This window comes from Notamacropus eugenii, chromosome 3 (assembly GCF_028372415.1).
Source record: "Notamacropus eugenii isolate mMacEug1 chromosome 3, mMacEug1.pri_v2, whole genome shotgun sequence".
Classification (NCBI taxonomy): domain Eukaryota; kingdom Metazoa; phylum Chordata; class Mammalia; order Diprotodontia; family Macropodidae; genus Notamacropus; species Notamacropus eugenii.
The window spans coordinates 182420602-182445163 of NC_092874.1; the positions used below are offsets into that span (position 1 = coordinate 182420602).

The 24562-nt window shown below is 36.3% G+C and overlaps 1 protein-coding gene across 14 annotated transcripts in view; it reads left to right on the forward strand.

Annotated features, from left to right (window-relative positions):
- SOX5 (SRY-box transcription factor 5) overlaps positions 1–24562 on the forward strand; it is a 1296482-nt gene that overhangs the window by 1231549 nt on the left and 40371 nt on the right. For all 14 annotated transcript variants that reach the window (XM_072653487.1, XM_072653486.1, XM_072653490.1 and 11 more), the window contains 2 exons: positions 16389–16566; positions 22727–22872. In XM_072653487.1, coding sequence (XP_072509588.1) covers positions 16389–16566; positions 22727–22872 — 324 coding nt within the window. The remainder of the gene's footprint in view (positions 1–16388; positions 16567–22726; positions 22873–24562) is intronic.

Below are 24562 nucleotides of genomic sequence, written 5' to 3' on the forward strand. Positions count from 1 at the left end.
GAGTCAGGAAGACTTGAATTCACATCTACCCTTAGTAGCTGTGTGCTTCTGGTTGAGTCATTAACAATCTCCATTTGCCTTAATTCACCAAAGAAGGAAATGGCCAACCGCTGAAATATCTTTGCCAAGAAAACCCTACCGTGGGGTCATGAATAGTCAGATGTGACTGAACAACTGAACAACAATAGTTTGGGGGCAGCTAGATGGCAAAGTAGATAGAGTGTCAGGCCTAGAGTCAGGAAAACTCATCTTCCTGAGCTCAAATCTAGCCTCAGACACTTGCTAGCTCTGTGACCCTGAGCATGTCACTTAACCCTGTGTGCCTCAGTTTCCTCATCTATAAAATGAACTAGAGAAGGAAATGGCAAACTACTTGAGTATCTCTGCCAAGCAAACCCCAAATGGGGCCACAGAGTGTCAGACACAACTGAAAAATGACTCAACAACAAGATATTGTTTTCATAGGAGAATGTACACTCCTGAAAAGCAGGTAGTGTTTTCAACTTTGTCTTTGTGTCTAAGTGTGTCTAAGTCTCCTGGAAGGTAATACATGCTTATTAAAGACTTGTTGAATTAAATTACATTGAATATGAACATTGTTGTAGGGCCTGTTAAACTGTGACTGCCTTGATTAATTTCTTTAATTGCCTTCACAATCTCTTGGCCTAGTGAGATTGATAATAGGAAAGAAGAAATAAATGAGTCAGACAATAGGGCATTTGTGTCAGCTAAAGGGCCCAGTGGACAGAACATGGGGCCTGAAGTCTGGAAGACATGAGTAAGCCTAGTTTCAGACATTTACTAGCAGCGTGACCCTAGGCAAGTTACTTAACCTTTCTATCTCAGTTTTCTTACCTGTAAAGTGAGGATAATAACACTCACCTCCTAGAATTGTTGTGAGAACTAAATAAGATGTTTACAAAGCACTTTCCGGAGTACCTGACACACAATGTTTATTTGTTGCCTTGCCCAATGGTCAGTCACCACTGCAGACAAATAGTTACCACTACCATCATCACCACTCCTCCAAAGAAAAAAATCTATGTTGTAATCTCATTTTTTTAAATCCTAAGGGTACTTTCTTTCTAAGCCCCCTTAAAATACATGAAACCTTAGCTAGATTTAGTTGACCTTATTTTCAAGAGTTAGAGTAAAATAGCTTGAAGGGCATGGAGAAAAACCAAAGTTGACTTTACAGTTTTATCTATGGGAGAAAAATGATCTCTTTGGCATATACTGTTGATGCTTAAAAATATCCTTTTTTTATCATTTGACTTTACACTTTCACAAATATAACCTTGATCCCACAAACTTCTGGTTAAGGAGGGTGTCCAGGCCAACTATCTCTTTATTTCCCACTTGGCTGCACTGCTTTGGCCTTCTCATCATCCTGCAAGACCACAGGGGTCTTAGTACTCATACGACATCAGTGCCCTCTGCCCCAGGGCCCTTCTAATTGGAGATCAGTGAGGAGAGTTATTCCTTGAATGTCCATGTAAGTGAGTTGTCCAGTACAACCATCTCTTAATACTTTGGATTTCTCCATCATGCCCTTGACCTAGATCACATCCCTATCCCTTACCCATTCTGCTTTTGGGTAATTTCTTCCTCTATTAGATTGTAAGCTAATTTAGGACAGGCACTTGTCTCTGTTTTTGATATTTGTATCCATAGTACTTAGCAGGGTGCCTTGCACAGAGCAGGCATTTAATAACTGTTTATTGGCTGAATGATGCACGTATCATGAAGGCCAAGATGCCATTTTAGGAGTGTCATGTTTCATTTTGCCCTATTTAGAAATCTTGGAAAAGTATTCCCTTTTAATAAGTAATACCACTTTCATTCGATCGTAATGCCAAATTTCACTCATGCTCCCACAATCACTTAGACTTTTATTAAATGAGAAAAAGAAAATCCATTACACTACCATAGGAAAATCACAGTAGTCTACATGGCATTTTAGCAAGAGAGAGAGAGAGATCTCAAAGATCACTTCATTCAACATGTACCTGACAAAGTATCCTATATAAAGTATTCCCTAAAAAGTGGTCATCCAGACTCTTTTTGATGAACTTTAGGGAGCAAAAACCCACTGCCCCAGGAACAGCCGTTGCATTTATTGAGAGTGTTCATTGTTACATTTTTACTGTCTTCTGCATAGGAAGCTTCAATCTGTCTCTTCAATTTTCACCTAGTATTCCCCATTCTTTTTGTTGGGAATAAGGGAGCATGGGCTCTGCTAGACAGAAAGTCCCCTGGGATGATTGGTTTGTTTTTTTCTTTTATTTTTGTATCTTAACTTTGCTGGCCAAGTACTCAAATCACTTTGTTCTGTGCTGGTGAAGGACTGCAAATGCTGTGAGCACCCTAGAAATTTGGGCACTTTAGTTCAAAGCTGTGTTTCCTCTAGTTTTATCTCTGACTATACCTATCCTCAATCCCAGGTAAAATAATGCATGTGATATAGGGGAACAGCCCAGACACAGTTCTTAAAAGAAGTATGATGAAAGACCATTTTTTGATGGGAGGCCTTCTGGATAAGGGGACATTTGACCTATGCCTTGAAGGAGGATGATGTCGACAAACAGATGTAGAGGGAATATTCTTCAGGTATAGATGTGCTGTTTCAGTGCTACCACCAAAAGTGCTGCAATAATATTTTGATGTGTATGAGGATTTTTCTTATTGATGGCTGCACAGTTATGGGAACTCTGGTTCCACAGGTATTGCCATTTTGTTGTAGTCGTCCAGCCGTTTCAGTAGTGCCTGACTCTTTGTGACCCTGCCTGGGGTTTTCTTGACAGAGATACTAGACTTGTTTGCCATTTTCATCTCCAGCTCCTTTTATGGATGAGGAAATGAAGGAAAACAAGATTGACAGACATGCACAGGGTTACATAGCTAGTAAGTGATTGAGGCCACATTTGAACTGACTCTAAGCCCAGCCTTCTATCCTCGCTGCCCTATTCATATTTTAAACATTTTATTTGCCTAACTGCAAAATGAATAGCCCACATTTTGTGAAATTTTACAAAATGCTTTCCTTACAAAAGCCCTGTGAGGTAGGTGGCACAAGTTGTGAATATTCTACATATAAGGAAACCGAGGGTAGGAGAGGATTAGAGCACAAATAGCATATAGTTTGTGTTGGGAGTCAAATCTGGGTCTTCTGTTTCCAAGATCTTTCTTCTTTTTCATTCTGTTTCTCTTACATTCATGTCTAAAATGTAGATATGCTTTAATTTCTTTCCCCCCTTCCTCCCATTTTGGCCATCTGTGGAACGCCTACCTTTTCAATAGGCTTTGACCAAACTTCTCCATAGAGCCTAGAACGAGAAAAGGTGCAGGTGTGCTATTGAAAAGGAGATTCTTAGTCTTCTGATGGCTTCCAAACTATTTGATTTTTGTTTTCTTTAAAGGTATTTTGACTTGTTCCTTTCAAGTTTTCAGCAGTAGCTTTCTCTTGTCTATTTGACTCTCTCTGCTTCTATGCAACAACACTTTTACCTCTCCTCAGTATGACCCCTGTGGAACAAGGGGGCTGCTGCTAATTTGTTTTGATATGGTTTGCTTTGGTCTGACATCCTTTTTATAGTAATTCTTTTTGGAGGAGCTAGTGGGCTTCTAGCAAAGGCACCATCCCTAATACAGAGAGGAGGCGGCAGGCTAGGCTTTGATCAGGGAACCGTCTGTCTTCTTCCTGTTCATCTCAAATGTGCCAGTTTTGTAGTAGCCAGTTTGTGTAGCTTCGGAGCTTTATACAAGAGCTCCTATCTTATTTCTTCCCAAGCCCATCCCATCTTTTGAAGGGTTCTTGTTTTGTTCTCCTTTATTATTTTTCTTTCACAGTTCTTATCCCTATCTAACAGGAAAGCAGTAGTGATAGTTATGTTTTTTGTGACATTTGTAAAAAAAATATCAAAGACCTTGGGTTTTGAAACTATTTTTCATGTATAGGCATGTTGCAGATTCCTCCTCGGGTCCCTTGGAAAAGTGTTCTTTGAGGAGTAGTGAGTGACCTACTGTGTCATTTCTCTAAAGATTGTCATGTTTAGAGAGTTATTCTATTTAGTTGTTAAAGGATGATATTTTCAAGGGAAGGACTTGCATGGTTATTTATGTCATTCCCTACTGATATGTCGTTAAAACACTTTTTCCCCTCCTGTTTAACAGCTAACAGAACCTCTTTATGGAGAACTCAGTAGTATTAAAACAAAATAGCAATGGCCCAGATGTGAGGAATGCAATTGGACAATGTCTTTATTATTAGGAATTAGAAGTTGTCAAGGGACCAGATGTGAAGCAAAGTGGAGATAAGCCTCAAATAACAAGTAAACCTTACAACACTGGATCACGCTGTGCGTGTTCTTATCATCAAGCTATTTGTTCTTTGTGAGCGGCAAGGTGTTAAGTAATGAAACTCTAGGCCCAGGATTTTATTGACTATTATTGCAACCTGTTCTGTCCACTGTCTCATAAAATGTAAAAAAAAATTTATACAGGGGAGTTCTGAATGAGGGTTTGCTTCTGGTATAGGTAGGACCTCTTACTCAGTAGAGCATTTCGAAAGAGGTAAAGGATAATGGAGAAAGCATTGTGATATTGCATTCCCCTTAATTTTTGTCTGTCCCCAAAATATACTGCTGGCCATACTAATAGCTATTGTCCTTAAGTCCTAGACCTACAACTTAGGAATTAAATCAGAAAGGAATAAACTGAAGGAAAAAAATCAGAGATGGTATTAAATGGAAAAGATCAGGAAAGAGTAAATAAGGAAGAAAAAAAGGATTGGTGCCAAGGCAACATGGTAATATGCAAAAGGAACTGGAATTGCAAGACTGAGCTTTGAATTTCATCACTTCCCTTTATTAATTATGTTATAATGGACAATTTACCTTTCTGGGCCTCAGTTTTCTTATCTGTAAAATGAGAGAATTGAATAGATGACATAAAATTCATGCTTCAGTGAATGATAATTATTGCAATCATTTCAAATGGTAAAAAAATGGAAAAGACCCTTGAGAGTTAGCCACATATCAAAGATGAAGACAGGAAAACAAAAATGTTCTCAGGTAATAAAAGGCATCTTTGGCAGAAAACTGTTTTGCAAAGATGAAAAGAGCACACAATATGCAATTAGCTACCTTTGAGGGTATTATTAAGAGAAGGTAGATGCCTGATTGTGGAGAAAAAATTTAGCCAACTTGGTATTGGAATTTTTGAAAAATGAGAATCATGCAATGTCCCTACGTGCAATGCCATGAGTTATCTGATAGGTTTGTTTCATGATTTTATAGGGAACAGAAATGGATCTAGGATTTACCTGGTTTAGGGAACTCCTTTCCTGGTAAGGAAATTCCCAATCTTAAGTCAGCAACTTATGGTCAGTCTCCCAGATTTGCACATGGCATTGAGAGGTCAAGTAAGTTCCTGAGGGTCTGATAGCCATCAGGTGGGACTTGCACAAGGCCTTTCTGGCTTGAGGCCAGCTTTCTGCCTGTTTCACCATACCACCTCTCACTTTGAGAAATTAAATGAAGACAACTAGGAAACCTAGAACATCAAAAGTGTGAGAGATATCTGTGTTTAGTAGGATTTGAAACTGTAAAGAAATGATAAATTTAGTTTGAATAACAGAAAATAAATGATCAGAGAGGGGAAATTTTAAACCATGTGCAGCTACTATGCCAAACAAATGGTTACTATTGCCCTTCTGGTGTCTTTTCAAAATTAAGAACTTACACATTAAGCAAAAAATGTAAACTGTGACAACAAAGAAGGCAAATTAGAAACTAGAATTTATTACCCTCCACAAAAGACTTGTATTTAAGTGGCAATCAAGAGTAATGGAAACATTAACACCTCTCATAGAATTCCTGGAGCTCTTCCTGCCTTGCTAACATGGTATCTTGCAATTTGTGAGTCTAAAAATAAGCATCTGATCATTAAGAGAACTTTAGGATGAGCTAACTTGAAAGACAATAGCCTTGGTTGGAGGTCCAATGGAACCTACCAATTAAGTATGTAATTGGGGCAAGATATGGGAAAGATTCATAATTCTTAGTTGTTGCCAGTATGTCATCTTTTCTCTTTCTCCTTGATCTCAGCTTCTGACCTTTCCTATTAAGTGTCTTTACCACCTCCACACCCCACCCAACCTCCCCATGCTTTCTGCTTCACCTTATAAATTTCCTCTCTGGTAGACTTTACCTTGCCAGAGTCCTTGCCCTAAGACCTCACCATGCATAGGGTTGATGCATACATAGCCCAAGTGCCTTGGGAAATGTATTAGAGGGAATCTTTTGTATTGGTCATGGTTATTGCAGCCCAAAATGTTGGTTGTTGCAGCCCAAAACATTGTGAGAAATAAATTCTTATAGATATACTCTCTAAATGTATATATTCATCACAAGAATGACATTCTGTATTGGCAAAGGTTCCCTATCTAATGAATTTCTTACACTAACTAAGCCCTGTGGAGAGATTGCTCTGAGGCTGGATTTAGACAACTTCTGAATGTTTTCCTGCAAACCCAATACATTTCTTTTTTCAGAATGTCACCAATATGGTGAAGGGTCTTGATATCATGGTTTGTGAGGAACAGTTGAAGGAATTAGAGATGTTTCCCAAGTAGAAGAGGAGATATTGGAGGGACATGTAAGATGGATACAAGTAGTTAAGATATGTCCTGTGGAAGAGGGTTAGATTGGTTCTGCTTAGGCAGACAAGAAAGAACTAGAAGTGATGAGTAAAAGTTTAAAAAAAAAAAAAGAAAAAATGGTAGATTTATATGTGATATAAAAACAAACTCCTAACAAGCAGAGTTAGCAAGAGACAGCTACCTCGGGAGGTAGCTCCAGGTCTACAAACAAAGGTTGGACACTTGTCAAGTATGTTTTAAAAGGGAAGCTTGTCCAGGTAAGACTTGGACTAGATGACTTTGGAGGTTCTTTTAAAATATTAAAAATCTTTAAACCTAATTAACAGGGCACCTACTGACCTCAAGGCAGTAAGCAGAGGGAAATTTGAAAGGTCAGTGTTTTTGATGATGGTGGTGGTGGTATTTGAGGTGATGGCAATTAGTATTACCATTTTAATATTACCTCTCACTCATTTAAGTGTCAAACAATTTTAACTCTTTCTGGATCATAAATGGAAAGGTAAGCTGAAGCATACCCTTAAATTGCAAGCTGCGGAGTTTGTAGCTTGTCCTAAGGGTAAAAGGGAGCAACTGAAGTTTGTCATGCACAAAGGCATACCACAGTGAAACATTCTTAGTCAAACATTCTAAGGAATAGCCATCAGACAGCTATGTGGTGTGTCAGTGGTACATGGGAGAGACTCGAAGCCAGGAGTCCTATTTCACTATGTGAAACTTAACATTGTCTCCTAAGCTTTGCATAGCTCAGAGGCCCCTTCTTCATTTTGTTGTAGTCCAAAATCTTCTTTAGGACCTGTGAAGTCTATGAAGGAAGAAAACTGAGACCAGAGAAGGGATGGTTTACTCAGAAAACAGAAGACCTATGGAGTGAAGAATGCAGTGGAGACAAAGTAAAAGCAGAAAGAGACACAGGGAGAATGATAAGAGGAAACACAATTACAATCAAAAAAAAATTTTCAGAGTTCAAAATCATAGATGTGACTCAGTTATATAAAGAATAGTAAGAAATTGGGGTATGACTACCTTGTGGGATATGTAATGTAGAAGGAGGATATAGTTCATAAAAGATGAGGTTGAGGAGTTGGAAAATCAGGATGTTGAAAGTCTAACATTTAAAAAAGTGAGGAAATAACATGAAAATGGTAATACTAATTGCCATTACCACAAAAACTGAGCAAATTTGTTCGGTGAAGTTTGGATTCAGTCAAAGGCAGGTTCCTCAACCCTCCTCTATGTGAAACTTTCCTGATTCCCCCCAATTGCTAGTGTCTTCTTCCTTTATATTACCTTGCATCAATTTTATATGTATTTTGTATTTACCTTTGTATGTCTTCTCCAGGAAGTTTGTAAGCCGCTTGAGGGCAGGACTAATTTTTTTCATCACCCAGGACTATGATTGGTGCATATTAAACAGTTAATAAAATTTTGTTGATAGACAGACAGTGAACTGCATGAAAAAAGTGGGAGACTGAACCATCATAATAACCGTCACCATCGCTAATTCTGTTCTGTTCTGATTATGAAAGTGAAGAGAAAGTCAAGGAGACATACTCCTCAAAACTTTTCATTGATGTTAGGATGATGAAGTCAAAGCAGCTACTCCTTAACCCTGTTTAAACAGAGAGGGCTCAAGAAAGGTGTTTTTTTCTTTTTCTTTACCCCTTGCCACATCCTGTCTTTAATCCTTACTCCCCTTATGATGAGGTATTCCAGACCTAGTTACTGGCCTCTTGTCATTTTGTCTTCCTTGCCTATTTACCAGTTATTTAGGGACTGGTAATCAAATCTGAACTAAGGGCTGGAGCCTAGTTGCTATACCTCCTGGGAAGGATATGAAGGATGTGATAATTTACTACCCCACGGGTAATACACTCTGTAGTCCACTGAGAATTCCAAGTCATCTGGAGGCACAGGCTGCCTTTGTACAAATACTTATTCCATTGTCCCTCATGTCCATCCATGTCAGCTAGATCATTCCCAAGGCCCCATCCTACTCTGCCCTCCCTTTCTGTTGTGTCCACAAGTTGACCCAGCACAGTTCATAAAAAAATACTTAACCTAAGGGCGATGAAGGTCCGAATATTTGGCACAAATAGGCTCTATCACATTTCCAGTGTGTCCTACATGCAGGCAAGATATAGGAAATATTACTGAGGTAAAGGATAATGGCAAAAAGAAGATGGACAGCCCAAGTACAATGCTAACACATATAAATGTTAAAAAAGATTTAGAAAAATGGGAACAAGGTCTTCAGAACTTTGAGTGTATCTTCTGTGGAGGCTCTACATGAGAATATAAGAATACAGGATGAAAGGCCTGAGTGAACTGTGATCTCCATTAATGGAAGGAGTATCCACACCAGTGAGAAGGAAGTCTAAGAGGATAATGGACTTTGAGGCAATCTCTGTAATGTCATTTGAGTTGGTAAAAAAATAATGATTTCACATTATTTAGTCGGTAATAAAATTCAAAAGACATAGTATCAATTTTGTTAATAGAGTTGTCTATGTATTCGGTAAGAATCTTCTGGTAGTCCAAACTTTGACAACTTAGATAAGTTGAAGACACTGAAACTTAAAGAGACTGAAAATTAAAGAGTGGGAAAACAGAATTATCATTCCAGGATTCAAGAGAATACTTTTGTTTTTGACAACTTCAGTTAATTTGAACTTTATTTGTTATAATAGTATAGGCCTTACCTCTACATATTACTTATTTTCAGAAGAAAATTTTTCATTGGTGATTAACTAGGTATGGCAAAGAATCCAAAACAAATGTTCATCAGTTTTGATACTCCGGATAAAACAACAACAAAAAACCCATAGCAGAAAATAAATAGAAAAAACAATCACCGCTTACATAGCTATTCATATAGTTGATCATTTTCTTTTAAGTAAGGTGTTTTGCCTTTGTCCAAATCATTAGTAATTATAAGCAAATATGAATTTGAATTTTAAAAATATATCTGAATTGTATATTTCTTGGGTTTCAGGAAACTAAGTTCACTCCAAACATTACTTTGGGGACACTGTCAACAAAGCACAGGGTTTTAAATAATTTTAGTACCAACCACACTATTCTTAATCTGTGTAATAAATTTTTTTTCTCTATATCTAGGTTAATCTGTCCTTACAAAAAACAAGATACTTTTTCCTTGCATTTTTCTTTTACATTTGATCACTTTCTTCAAAGATCCTTTAGTATTGTACTTGCATTATCTAAATACCCCTTTTGATGTAATCAGAGGGATTAGAGGATTTTATATGGTGTATGTAGCAAAAAAGTCATAGAACAAGTTAGAAAGAGATCCACTAATATATATTTAAGTCCTTTAACTCTACAGCCATTGTATCCACATATAAATGTTTTTATTAAATGATACAGTCCATTATCAGGACTGGCTTTCATAGGTCATGTGGTCCAAAGGTTTGTAACATAGAAATAATTTATTACTATTTTCTCATATTAATTAAATTTCTGAATTTACTTTGTTGCCTTGTATAAATTCTCTGATGGTAATCAGTTGAATTTAATATTGATTCATTATTTATTTTGAAGGCTATTAATGTAACAGTTATCAAATATTTCCACAAACAACATCTATACATCATTCATTTATTACGTACATCATTAAGATGGAAAATATTTTCCTGTCAGTGTAGCTAAATGATACCCTCTACCTGTTCAAGTGCTCTCTTGCTATTTGAAGAGCACATTTTGCTATTACATTCAATTTATTCTTTTATACAAGTTAAAATGTTTTATTAGTGTGAGATGGATAATGTTACATCGTTTTAGAAAGGCCACTTTTTCGGTACCTGCATATTTAAATTATGAAGTTTCACTGAATAGTATAGCATATCCCTTAGTACAAAACCTATTTTTGCCCTGATGCTCAGTATCAACAGGATATTCTTTTATGAATAGTACACTTCTATTTGTAGGTAAGTTTTTTAGTAGTTCAACTATACAACTATAAATAATGAATTACTTTTTTTCTTTTTCATGAATAATAGATATTTGATATGATTCCTTAGTAAATTATTAAAACATCCAAATTGTGAAGTAATATCATATAATGGGTCCTAATTATTTACAACACAGTCTCCTGTATAAAGATCAAGCATGAGAGCTCTTATTAATATACCATTAGTCTGAACACATAATGAAAGGGCAATTTTGAATGACATTTATCAACTCCAGAACTGTCAACCCTTAAGAGTCTTGCTCTCTTTGGCTTTAGAAGAAAGAACTGCAGAGAAGAGAGAAAAGTATTCAGAAATCCCCTACTTCTTTGTTTTATGCAGACATATACCATGAAGGACACATGGGCCTTCTCACCTCAAAGATGAGATGTGTCACCTCCAGCCCATCAGCACTAATATACATAAGGATTTGCTGTCTTTCTCCTATCTTCTATGTACAGAATTTATTCCTTCCACTCTCCTAAATCTTTTTGTTGTTGTGATTCCACATTTGGAAATATACTCTGCCCCTATAGTGGGTTAGTGTTTCTGTTTAGTCAAGTGCAGCAGTCACCTTTATTTCCCCAAAGCATCCCCAAACCTTTTGCACCAGCTGTGATAGTGTCAAAAGAAGTTCTATGGCTGTCAGAATAAAGGCTTTTGAGACATAACTAAGCCCTAAGGCCTGCCAGCATTGCTATACAGAAAGAAATAAGCAGGGGCACCATTTTACAATAAAAAGTTAGTACCTAGAAATCTTGTACTTTGATATTCTTAAAATGACCAATAAAATCTTAACCTGACACTTTAACATACCCCTGTCTATATCACTAGATATCACACATATGCATACACAAAACAGGCTTCCAAATAAAAGATCTGAATTAGAATATTTGGATTATCCTAGTAAATTTTCTTATAATCTAGGACCCAAGGAATTTATTTACTTTTATATTAATCTCCTAACTTGTTAATGGTAATACTAAAAGATGCCCTATATGAAAGATCAAGGTTACATTATTTGTAATAATTGTCAGGATTTTTAAATCAGATTATTCCCCATGATGTTCCTTTTATTTGGGTAATGAACACAAATTTTTAGTATACTTCTATTTAGATACCTGATGTATTGTTGTCAATGCATTACTTAGTGAAGACCCTTTCATTTTCTTTGTTTGAAAGAAAACTGATGTTTCATTCTGCTACTCACTGGCCTCTTAGGATAGTAGCCTTAGAACATACTACAAGACCATCTGGTGGCTAGCAAACTTTGACTTCTTCCTCTTTTAAACTTGGTAACATAGAATGACAGTTTCTTAAATAAAGCCATCCCCTTCCATGATCTCTGTTCTGTCATTCCCAGATACCTAGTCCTATCCTACCATATTCCTATCCAGACCCATCCTATCCCTTTGCATTGTGTCCTTTGGAAACTTCGTTACAATTTCTCTTTATCTTGGACCTTTTGTTCCTGTGCTCCTTTTATCTTCTGGTACTGATGGGGATCTGGCTTTCCTCAGAAGGCATTCTGTACCTAGATATCTTCTATAGTACTGGATAACCTTATCTAAAGTTCCTTAACACACATTCTTCCCCCAGTCACATCCAGAACCTCTCTCTGCCATTATCCCCTCTCTTGAATTTCGCTCCATATAAACATTCAAAGCCTGGTAACAGTTATCTCCCGACTCTCAGGTCATTTTTTTTTCCTTTTCTCTTGTGGTACAGTACCTGATTCACAGTCTTCTATCCATCCCTCCCCCTACCTCTACACTTGAGGACATCAAATTAAATGTTGATGTTGCTCCAGGCTAGTCTCCCAGTTTATTGATCTCTTTAAGTCCCATGCTTACAACTTTATCTCAGCCACATGTAGGGTTACTCATATCTCCCTTAACCAGTCTGCTTCCATAATAAAGCAGTGCTCTGGCTACATTTCTCATTGCTCCTCATTCCTCCTTTATCTACTTTTGGATGTTGCTTCTAGTCTTTCACTCCTCGGTGCTTGCATAGGCTTCATTTCTTTCACTTACCAACTTTGGTTTTTTGGTCAGTCTTCTCCTGACATGTCTTGTCATACCTGAACCCTGGACTACTCTTACCATCAGCCTTCTCTGCTTTTTACCCACCTTTGATGACTGCTGGAAATATGTGCTGACTGGGTCCACTCCAAATTGACAACTAAGAAAATTGAGGCTATAAGTTATTCTTTTTTGCCCTTTTTTTAAATCACAAAACCATCTTTCAACCTCATCACTCAACTAAAACTATTCTTTCCACCATTAACTTTTTCTTGAAAATTGTATCTATCTTTCATTTTGGATCACCTTCATTTCCTGATACATTCCCTCTCCCACCCAAAGACACACAGCAGTTGTTGCCTTGCTCCACACCATGAAAAGGTTTGTCCATTCATTTCTTTCATATGCACACAGAGCTCTAACTACATTATCTATTTTTTCTTTTATAATCTCCTTTCTCTATGGTTAACAATTCACCTCTTAACCATATCTGTGAAAGATGTCTGGTCTGGTTATACTCTATTTTTATTGTATGTTATTTAATATTCAGGTATTATGTTTATTTTGAGTTCACTGTGGTATGTGGTACAAATTATTGATCTAAATCTGATTTCTACAAGAGTTTCCCCCACCCCCCAGTAATTTTCCATAACTTTTGGCCCATGATTATGACCAAATAGGGAGTTCTTTCCTAAGAAATTTACATTTTTAAGTTTATCAAACACTGGGTTATTGAATTCATTCATTTCTGGTTCTTCTTTGGCTGGTCTTTCCCATTGAGCTACTTTTCTGTATTCGTTAACCAGTACCAAATACTTTGATGAGCACTGCTTTAAGGCCTATTTCCCTTTCATTTCTATCACTTTTCTTTATTTCCCTAGATAGTCAATAACTTTTACTTTTCCAAATGATCCTTTGCTCCTCCAAATTAATTTTTGTTTAGTTCTACAGAAAGAAACCCTTTCATAGTTTGGTATAGTCCTAAATCTGAAAATTAATTTCAACAGTATCATTTTATTATATTTGTGCTATATGGACATGAACAATTAATATCCCTCCAGTTATTTAAGTTTCTTCATTTTTTTAAGGAGTGTTTTGCACTTTTACATATATGGATACTTTAGTTTACAGTGGTTATTTCTAATGAAACTTCCCTTTATTGCTTCCTGAATTTTTTTGTTTTTGTATCAAAATTTTGTGAGTTTTGTGAGCTTATTTTATACCCTGTAACGTTATTGAAGATAATTGTCTCAATTAGTTTCTTTGCTGCTTCCCTCGTATTTTCTAAGTATATTGTTGTGCATATAGGGATAATTATCTCTCCCCCTAAACCCTCACTCAAATCTACCTTGCCTGTTACTCTGGAGAATGACACCATCCTCCCAGTCACTTGGGCTCACAATCTAGGTGTCACCCTAGATTCCTCACTATCCCTCACCCCTGTATCTGATGTGTTGCCAAGACCTCTTGATTTCACCTTTGAAACACCTCTCAACTATGCCCCCTTCTCTCTAAAACTACCACTACCCTACTGCAGACTTATCACATCATGCCTGAACTATTGCACTAGCCTACTGATGGTCCACCTGCCTCCACTCTCTGCATTCCAAACCATCTTCCATTCAGCCACTAAAGTGCTTTTCCTAAAACAAAGATCACAGTATCCTACTCAATAAACTTCACTGCTTTCCTCCAGAAGCAAATATGCAAAATGCTCTGTTTGCCATTCAAAGTCCTTCATAACCTACCCTCTCCTACCTTTGCAGTCTTCTTACACCCTACTCCTTCCTACATTCTTTTCAATCCAGGATAGCTGTTTTCAAATACATGAAAGACTTCCATGAAGAAGAGGGATATTATTTGTTTTGAATTTTAAAGCAGCAATTTTTTTATACTTCCTAATTATTAGAACTATCTAAAAGTGAAATGAGGTCCCTCTAGAGGTAGTGAGTTCCCTTTTACTGAAAGCAGAGACTGGCTTTCCACTTCTCAGATGTCTTATGGTAAAGATTCTTTTTTGGATATGAATTAGCCTATGTAGCCACTAGCCCCCTTCCAAATATGAAAATCTGGTTCAGGGGGTCCTTAGAAATTATATAATATCAGAGCTAAAACATTTTGACAACATCTACCTATATATTGTAAAATGCTTTGTTGAAATATTGATTCAAAAAGAAGTTCCATACGATGAATCCAATTTTATAGGTCAGGATATGAGAAAGAGTAGTTAACATAAAAGTTTTACAATAAAAATGGCATAACTTAGGATGAAGCTATGTAGTTGTAGTACAAACAGCATCAGTTACATCAGAGAAATACATGAATGAGCCAAATATGAAGTTGGGTGTTCGTTAAGATAGACATATATTCAAGTACATTCTAATGCCAACATATCATACCAGAATTGGATATTACCAAAATTTCTGAATTGGTCATGCTCAGTTTTCCATTGCTGTTGGGCAGTGTATCATACACAACTGGAAACCCTTGCTACACTGAAATCAATCTACTTCAGATACAGAATCCAACTACATCCAGTTCTACTGGTTTTCATATATGTTACATTAGCTATCACTTCTACTAAGGACTTCTCCAGTTACTTTAATTGATCGTCATATTGTACAAATTCATCCTATACTATATTCTATCATGTGTAGACAGACTCTAAGATTTTGGAAAACAAAAAGGATTTCTGTCTCTGGAAGGATAAATAATATAACAATAAAAAAGATAAGTTATTTTATAACATTTAGTTGGTTTTAGTTTGGGTCAAATCCAGAAGCATTTCTTTGAAATCTGGGGGGAAAGATTTTTTCTGTTTGTTAGGGGACTGAGGGCAGTGATTTTTATATGAATGTATGTGTGTGTGTGTGTGTGTGTGTGTGTATGTATATACACATATATATCTTACCTACATAACATAACTTTTCTCATGGTTAGCTGTATGCATGTTTCATTATACTTTCTCATGCATTCAGAGGCAGCATGGCACATTGGAAAAGAATTAGACTGGAAGTCTGTGTATTCAGTTCTAGTTCCAGCTCTGCAACTGACTTTCTCTAATATATTAGGCAATGGCTTCACATGTATAATCAATATCTTATTACTTACATTGTCAAGGGGTGGAGAAGGGACAAAAAGGAGGGAAAGAATTTAGAGCTCAAAACATTTTTAAATAAATGTTAAAAAATTTTTTTGCAATTGGGAAATATTTAATGAAAGAAAATATAGTAAAAAAATAAAATATTAGGCAAGTCACTTAACCTACAAAAGCCTCAGTTTGCTCATTTGTAAATGAGGATAATGATAACCTTCCCAGAGTTGTGGTGTGGTTCAAATGACATAATGTCTGTCAACATATTATGATGGGCTATATAAATGAAAACCACTATTATCATTAGAATACATTGTAACAGTAAAATATAATAAGCTCCTTGAGGACTGTGGCTGTTTCACTTTGATTTTTATCATCAGCACCTAGCTCAGTATGTAGCAAGTGGTAGTTGTTTAGTAAATTACTATTGATTGATTACTGTTACTAAAGACAACAATAGTTTTAATGTCACATTTTGATATCCTCCTGGTATATAGTTATGACACCAAACTTAAATTCCATGTGATACATAAGCAATAAAGATAACTAATTGATAGATGCGTGATGAGACAATATTGGGCTACATCCTTGTATTTCTCTAGTTGCCTGAGATCTTTTCATAGTTTATGTTCTGTCAATTATTGCAGGATGAAGTGGCACAACCACTGAACTTGTCTGCTAAACCCAAGACCTCTGATGGGAAATCACCCACATCACCCACTTCTCCCCATATGCCAGCTCTGAGAATAAACAGTGGGACAAGTTCTCTCAAAGCCTCTGTCCCAGCAGCATTAGCCAGTCCGTCAGCTAGAGTTAGCACAATAGGTAAGTTAATTTTCTTTTTTTTTTTTGGGAAATTTTATTGCTGGTGTTCTATCTGGTTTGTGTTCTATATGTGATTCTGATTTGATGCAATGCAAATGTGGTGCAGTTCGATGAACTAAGTAGTCAGTTTAAACCACAGGACTCAATTTAAACTGAAACTAAAGACGCGAAGCCCCATTAAGGAATGTGTGTTTATTAATGCTCTTATTCAGGAAGAGTAGATTGATCACATATTCTCTCTTTATAGTGGAGAGCAGGATTTAAAATCAGGAAGACCTAAGTTCAAACCCTACCTCAGCTATGTGATCCTGGGCAAGTCATTTAATCTGGTTAGCTTCAATTTCCTCCTCTGTAAAATTCAGATAATAACAGCATCGAATTCACAAGGTTGTCATGATAATCAAATGAGAAAAGCTAACATACTGCATAACTGTTAGCTATTAGAAGTGGTGGCCATAGTGTGTGAGGCCAAAACACCAGAGATCAGGCTAGGATCAACTGATCCTTCCAGAGGACTGGATGTGTACAACCTTTTTCATTGCTACCTTCTTTGATAAATTTGCCTACAATGTAACATGCATATGCCTACAATGAAGTGTATGTAAAGATAAAATCTATCTGCTACGGTCGATAATCACCAGACGATATCCCTGACATCCCAGTCCAGTCCTGCCTGCGTTTTACTTTAGCATAACCAAGTTAAAGCTATGCATAATTCTTATCTTCTAAATTCACAACTGTCGTTCTAGCGTAACAATTTCAGGCATACATGGTCAGACTTTTCAAATGCTCCAGACAACTTCAGCGCTGCTGCCTTTTTGGGGAGAATGGAAGAGGGATCAGTGCCTGTCATTTCACTCTTATGAAGAAGTACAGAAACTCCCTCCAAAGACGAGATCATCAACAACTTGTCTATAACTTACAGTCTTAAAGAGTTGCCTGAGACAGTGAGAAGGACAAGAGACAGCTTATCACCACACATTTCATGTCAGAGGAAGGATTTGAAACCACGTCTTTCTGACACCAGAGCTACAGCTTTATCCATCCACTCCTTACTCCAGGCTCCTTTTCATCATATTGTATTGCATAATAAAATATTATTCACATGATATTTAATAACTGTGGTTGATATTTAACTCTGCACATATTTTTTAGAATTATGTATTCTTTTGTTTGGGGCAGCTAGGTGGTATGGTGAACATAGAGTGCAGGGCCTGGAGTCAGGAAGACTTTTCTTCCTGAGTTCAAATCTGGCCTCAGACACCTACTAGCTATGTGACCCTGGGTAAGTCACTTAATTTAATTTGCCTCAGTTTCCTCAATTGTAAATGAGCTGGAGAAGGACATGACAAATCACTCCAGTATCTTTGCCCACCCACCCCCATAAAAAACCCCAAACAAACTCAAATAGGGTCACAGACAGTTGGACATGACTGAAAAATGACTGAAGGACAAAAATCCTTTTGCTCAGATCTAACAATGACTAGCGAATATTCTAATTGGAAAAAAAAAAGTTTATTTTAGTGCCCAAAGATATGAAAGGGGGAAAATATTTTATTTGGCATACATGAATTCCCTAAGTCCATCAAATGTGTAATTGAGTTATAAATATCACATTGTTTAGCTCATGGCTTACTAAATGATGTTATTACAACTACATTATTTAACTACCTGGGTAAATAATATATTTGCATTTTTATTATCATTTTTTTTTCACCTAACCATCTGTCATGTTTAAGAATTGTTCCTAGGAATAATGAATAGTGTCTATTACTACATATTTAGCATTTAACTGGTATTTTTTCAGTAGTAAAATTCCTCTTGGTTTTCCATAAAAAAATCTTTTCCCCACCTACACCTCATTTTTTTTCACAGATTTTTAGACCTCTACAATTTGCTTTTCTCCTTTCAACAAAATGCAGATGTTGAAAAGCTCTATGTACCTGTAATGAGTAATAATGTAGCTGGATAAAAGCTGTGAGGATTAATGGAGCTGTAAAGGTCACTCTTGAAAGAAGAATTAATGTGTTAGACCATTAATAAACCATGGAAAACTGTGGACCAAAAGATAACATACTTAAGTTATCATTAATGGCATGGGGCTCTTTGCTATATATCTGCTAACTAGAAATATAGAAAATGATTTTTTTGATGTTGCAGAACAATGTTACTGTGTAATATATAAGAAGTAGTGGTTTAAAAATGGTGCACAAATGGATAAAGCTGCCCAAAAGCAGAATCCTTAACAAATGTGAATTTCGCGGAAGAGTGACAGCAGGTTTCAGAACCTGTGGCCAAGACATTGATCCTTGAGAAGTGTTAAAATGAGGTCTATGAGACAAATCTCTAGTTTCTTAGCCCAGTTTTTTTTGTATTTGACCATAGTTTATTGGTGGCTATGAAATCTCAATTAATTTATCCCATTCCTAGTTATCTTGTCTACAAAATTTGCTACATCATGAAGACTGAACTACCACTCTGCGGTTTTATAGTAGAGTATCTCATAGTATCTAGAACAATGTGCTAGAGACACAATGACAAAATGATATATAAAGACAGCTTGATGTATAGAATAGTCCATGATTAATCAGGAAAATTTGAGTTCAAATCCTGCCCAAAACACTTACCAATTGTTTCCCCCAAAATTCACCTCATTGTGCTTTAGTTTCCCCACCTGTAAAATGAGAGGACTGGCCTACTAAGTTGCCTCTTAGCTATAAATCTATGATTCTATAATGTGATGTAGTTGTTCACTTGTTTTAGATATGTCAAACAGTTCATGACCCCATTTGGGATTTCTTGGCAAAGATACTAGAGTGGTTTGCCATTTCCTTCTCCAGCTCATTTTACAGATGAGGAAACTGAGGGAAACAAGGTTGAGTGACTTGCCCAGGATCACACAACTAGTAAGTGTCTGAAGCCAGATTTGAACTCAGGGAAATTGAATCTCCTTGACTTTAGACCTCTCTCCACTGAGCAACCTAACTGCCCCTCTATGATGTGTTCAACATGCTTTTTAACAAGTTTGAAAACAAAAACTCAAATATACTGATATGAAACAGGGGGGAAGGTGAACTCTGTGCCTGAGAAATGATGTTTCTCATTTTCACAATCTGACATAAGAAGTGTAATGTTCAGATGTTAATGTGGGAAAGAATATAGTAATATTTTTTCACTTGTACAAAGTTTTAGAAATTTAAATAGAGCTTGTGTATTTGGGTACAAGGCTTTTAGACCACTATCGCTGATCTAAAATTTTTGTGAAAATCAACATTTACTGCAAATCATTTGCAGTATCTGCATCTGTTTCATGCTCATAGTGATAGCTGACCAACCTCAATAGACAATAAACTATATATATATACATATATATATAATCTTTATAGTGATCACAATATCCATTTACTGTAATATTCGTTATGTAGATATATATCCTTTGGAGTAAAATGTATATATATGTAAAGCACCTATACTAAGAAAATATGACTACATCATTGGCGAATAATTCTTTAACAAAGCATACATATTTTACTTCAGCATAGAAATATAATAGTGACAGGCAAACATATAACAACTAAAAAACCTGAATAATGTCTTGTTTAGATTCAACTGCCCACTATATAAATAATTCTCCAGTTTAACACAGGAAGTCACAAATGTCAGGATTTCATATAGTATATTAATTAAAATCTATGTCTCCAAATCCAAGAATGTTTACTTTAAACTAGAAGCTTATTTTTTTCCTCTTTCACACACCAAATTAGAAATATATACACATATACTTCAGGTTGCATTTTATTCATTTGAGTTTCACTTTCTGTCAATAGTTCACCCCCTCCATAGTAATCTAAATTCTCTCTGCATCTATATTAATCATTTTTCTTGCATACTAGCATCTTGGCAGCCACTGAAAAACATAAGGAGTTCATGCTTTTATTCACTGCTATGTGCCAAACCTTTTCAAGTATATTTGTATTCTGTAGAAACCAAATAGTTCACAGAATATCATTCTTTCAAGTTGGTAAGCAAACTCAGGTTAATAGGTAAAATTATGAGACAAAACTTCTTAGAATTTATTAATTGAACCGTTTTCTAAGACAATCACTGACTTTTATCAGCTATAGTATTGGGTTTTTTTTTTCAATTATATTGCTAATCATATGTTTTAGGAACAAGATTTAGGCTGTTAGGAAGGATAAAGTAAAGATGTTAAGAGTTATAAAATATTAAACACAACTGTCTCTTAATAGGAGATTTAAACTTGATTTTTTTTAACCTGTTTAAGTGTTGTTGCCAGGTCTTTTTCTAATTACAAGGAGTAGGGATCAAACTGTTTCTAGAAATAATGTCATTGTTTTCAGCAGAATACTTAGTAGACCCTCTAGACCTTTTTGCCATCCCCCATCAGAAATTTTTCATTCAACCGTTAAGGGAGATCCGAACACCAGGTTCAGTTTGTGCATAATAAAAAAAAAAAAACACAGATCATTTACAAACCTTCTAGCAGTGAAGCTCTGAACTAATCTGACATCATTTTCTTCAATAGAAATGTTTTAAGCAGCAAGATAATATTCTGCATTTTTTGGCAATCAGCAGATCAGATAGAAGAGTCTCTAGCAATACAACGAGGATGTGTATTGTAATCTGACATGATTAGATGAGGCTCTTTAGGAACAGAACATTCATAATTGAGACAAAGAAAGAGTATTAATAACACTTTCCTAACACGGCAGTTAGCCATTTTATATTTCCTTTCTTTAATCTTAGTGTTTTTCAACAAATCATGGGATTTAATAGCGTGTTTTGGCAGATTAGAGGATTTATGGCCCAGATGTTTTTTGTTCTAAAAATGGATTAGGGTGTAAAGTTTGCTGGAATCCATGGAACATGTTGAGGCAAGCCGGTCATTTTATGTGTGATTAGTGCCTGCCTTCTGTCTCACAGTCCCTCCATCTGTCACAATTCACCAATGGATCTGGTTAGATTTAGCCTCATGTCACAAACAAGTCCCTTTTCTGGGCAATTTCATATTATAGATTCATTTTATGCCATTTTTATGCCCTAGTTAAAAGTGAGAGAGAGAAAGACAGGGAAAGAGGGAGGGGGGGGGGAAGGAGGGAGGGAGAGAGGGAGGGAGGGAGGGAGGAAGGGAGAGAGAGAGAGAGAGAGAGGGAGGGAGTAAGGGAGAGAGAGACAAGGGGAGAGAGACAGAGAGACAGAGAGATGATAGATATTAGCTTCCTTTAGAATATTTGAAAAATAGACAAGGACTTAAAGTCTCCTATCAGCACTCCATCCTATGAATCACTTGCAGATTATAATAAGTATAATCTACACTAAAGAAAAAAATGACAAAATGTCAGATTTTAAATTAAGTAGCATTAGTAGATGTGCTTCTGATGTCTATGTTTTAAAAGAAATAATTCAGCAATATATTGTCTAAATTTTAGATTGTGGAGCAGCAACCTTAAATTAGACATCTGACCTTTTATTAGCAGCATGAATTAAGTGTAACATAGTTATGATAGCCACAATTTCTTACTAAACACTTAATGACAATCACTTGGTAACATTCATAGCATGAGATTTATTATCTCAATCATTATGAGTTTTATATCTACAACAAAATACTTGCCACCTGTGGTTTATTTTAATATATCTGGGTTTAGGGGAGAAATGACCTCTTTTCAACGAGTTCAAGATCTGTTCTCTCTGTCCCTAGAAAATTCAATCCTGCTGTCCAAAAGCCACAAGTTGTCTGTATAGTATTAAGTGAATGTTGAAATTAAATCAGGTATTGGAGTGTTATCAGTACACATTTCCTAGGGTTCTCATACAACTGCCAATTTCGTTAGAAAAGTTTAATTGCAGAGCAAAAGCTATGTCAAACATTCAGATAAAAATGTAGTGTGAAATCTATTTTTTATGCCAAGCATCTAGATACGTGGAAACAACCTTTTAAAAAACAACCCATCTTTTTTTTCCAGTTTCATTCAGATGTTCTGTCATCATTGTCATTACTCCCATGTGTGGTATTTTCACTGGCTTTTTCATTTAATTAAATGAAAAACTGCTTAAAGAAAATATGAAGGAGTTTTTCCAGGGCAAATGATTTTATCCTTAACTGTATAAAATGATACACTTTTTTCTACCATGTCAGGTTATTTAAATGACCATGATGCTGTTACCAAGGCAATCCAAGAAGCTCGACAGATGAAAGAGCAACTTCGGCGGGAACAACAGGTGCTTGATGGGAAGGTGGCTGTTGTGAATAGTCTGGGGCTGAATAACTGCAGAACAGAAAAGGTTAGTTCCTAAACTAATATATTACATGAATGACATCTATTTTATATGTATATACATATACACAGACTTTAATTTTTTTTTCTTGCTGTCTCTTCACAAACTCACTTTCTTCGTGGTAATCCTACTCTCCCTTTCTCTCCATCTTTATGGAACCTATGCTCCCACCCTATACTCACTGAAATAAAATTCACCAAGACTCAGTTAAGAATTAAATTATACTTAAATCCTTCCCTAGATGCTTGACAATTGGTGACAACTAATTCTCTGTTTCATGTGTCAATATGAATTACGGTAAAATTAGATTGTCTTTGAAATATGTGGGTCTGTGTAAAGATGTTACTTTATGGAAATGCTCACATGGTTTGTGAGATGAGCTGGATTTTAAAATGCTGAAGCCTCTTTAAGTAGCATAAGCTGTGAGCTGATGATACACAAGCTCATCTTTGAGGCATCTAGGCTTGTGACGTTGTCGTGTATGATGTTATATTTCTATAGCAGAGACCTGTTGAGTTATGTCAGATGGGTTTGAAACTAGGAAACGTAATCATCTGCAAGAACACCACGTACTTTTTACAAAACTTCAGAACTAGAGTGGTTGAATCCAATATTGTATAGCTCTGAATTAGCTTTAGGTTGTTAATGAAGCCATTGTCTAGGGACAGAGTTGCTTTTCTTCATAAGTATTACCATGAGACATTGCTGCACAATGTTCAAAATTATATTTGTCTATATCTGGTATTATTTGACTTATATTGAACTGAATTTTTTTTTATTATAATGGCATATAGTTTACCAAATCAGTAAGAGGAAAAAAAGATCAGCTACTTAGCACTAACTTGAAAGTTAATCATCATGGGAAGCTTATGAATCAAACAGTATTGTCCAGAATGAGCAGATTGCTAATTTGGATAGCTTTCCAGTTTCCCTAGGTTTTATATGGAGTTTGATCAATAAGCTCTGAGAAGCCAGCAGACTGCATTAAGAATGTGAATTGTATGTATGATTCTATCGCTAATGTATTTTTTTCACCAATTCTTATATGGGTGTCAAGGGCATAGAAGCAGTTCCAATTTTATTCACTGCTTAGGGAAGAGACTAACGCAGGGGTCACTGTATCCCTCCATGTGTGGCATTACCTAGAATATAAAGAGGAGTGGCATAGGGACTTTATGCTGCTTAACATAGGAGAATACCAGAAGGGAAGGGGAAAAGGAAAGTGTCTGCTATAAGAAGAAATGATCACAAGCATAAAGGAATTTATGTTCAAATATTTAAACATTCTTGAAAGGATGCTTGTGCAGAAATTCCTTTTCTCTGCTCCCCATGTAGAAATGAGTTTAACACTCAGCCAGATGCTAATGCAAAGTGACTCAAGCCATTCCTCGCAAGCCTAGCTAAATTGCCGTTATTTGTTAAGCGCATTGAATTCAGCTGTGGATACAGCAGTTGTTTGCATTCACAAAGCATCTGTACCCTTTTTTTTAAATCCTCCAAAGCAGAGACAACTCTACCTATCTCCCCCCTTCTCCTCCCTGGTGCTGGCTGGGAATTGTCAAGTGACAACCGACCAAATCCTTTTGGACAGGAAGCCTTCATCCTGAGTTCTATATACTTGCAAAGCAGGCCTTGTGGTTGGATTGGGAGCCCATTAAAGGCACTTTGATGGTATGGAAATTCATCTTCGTGAAGC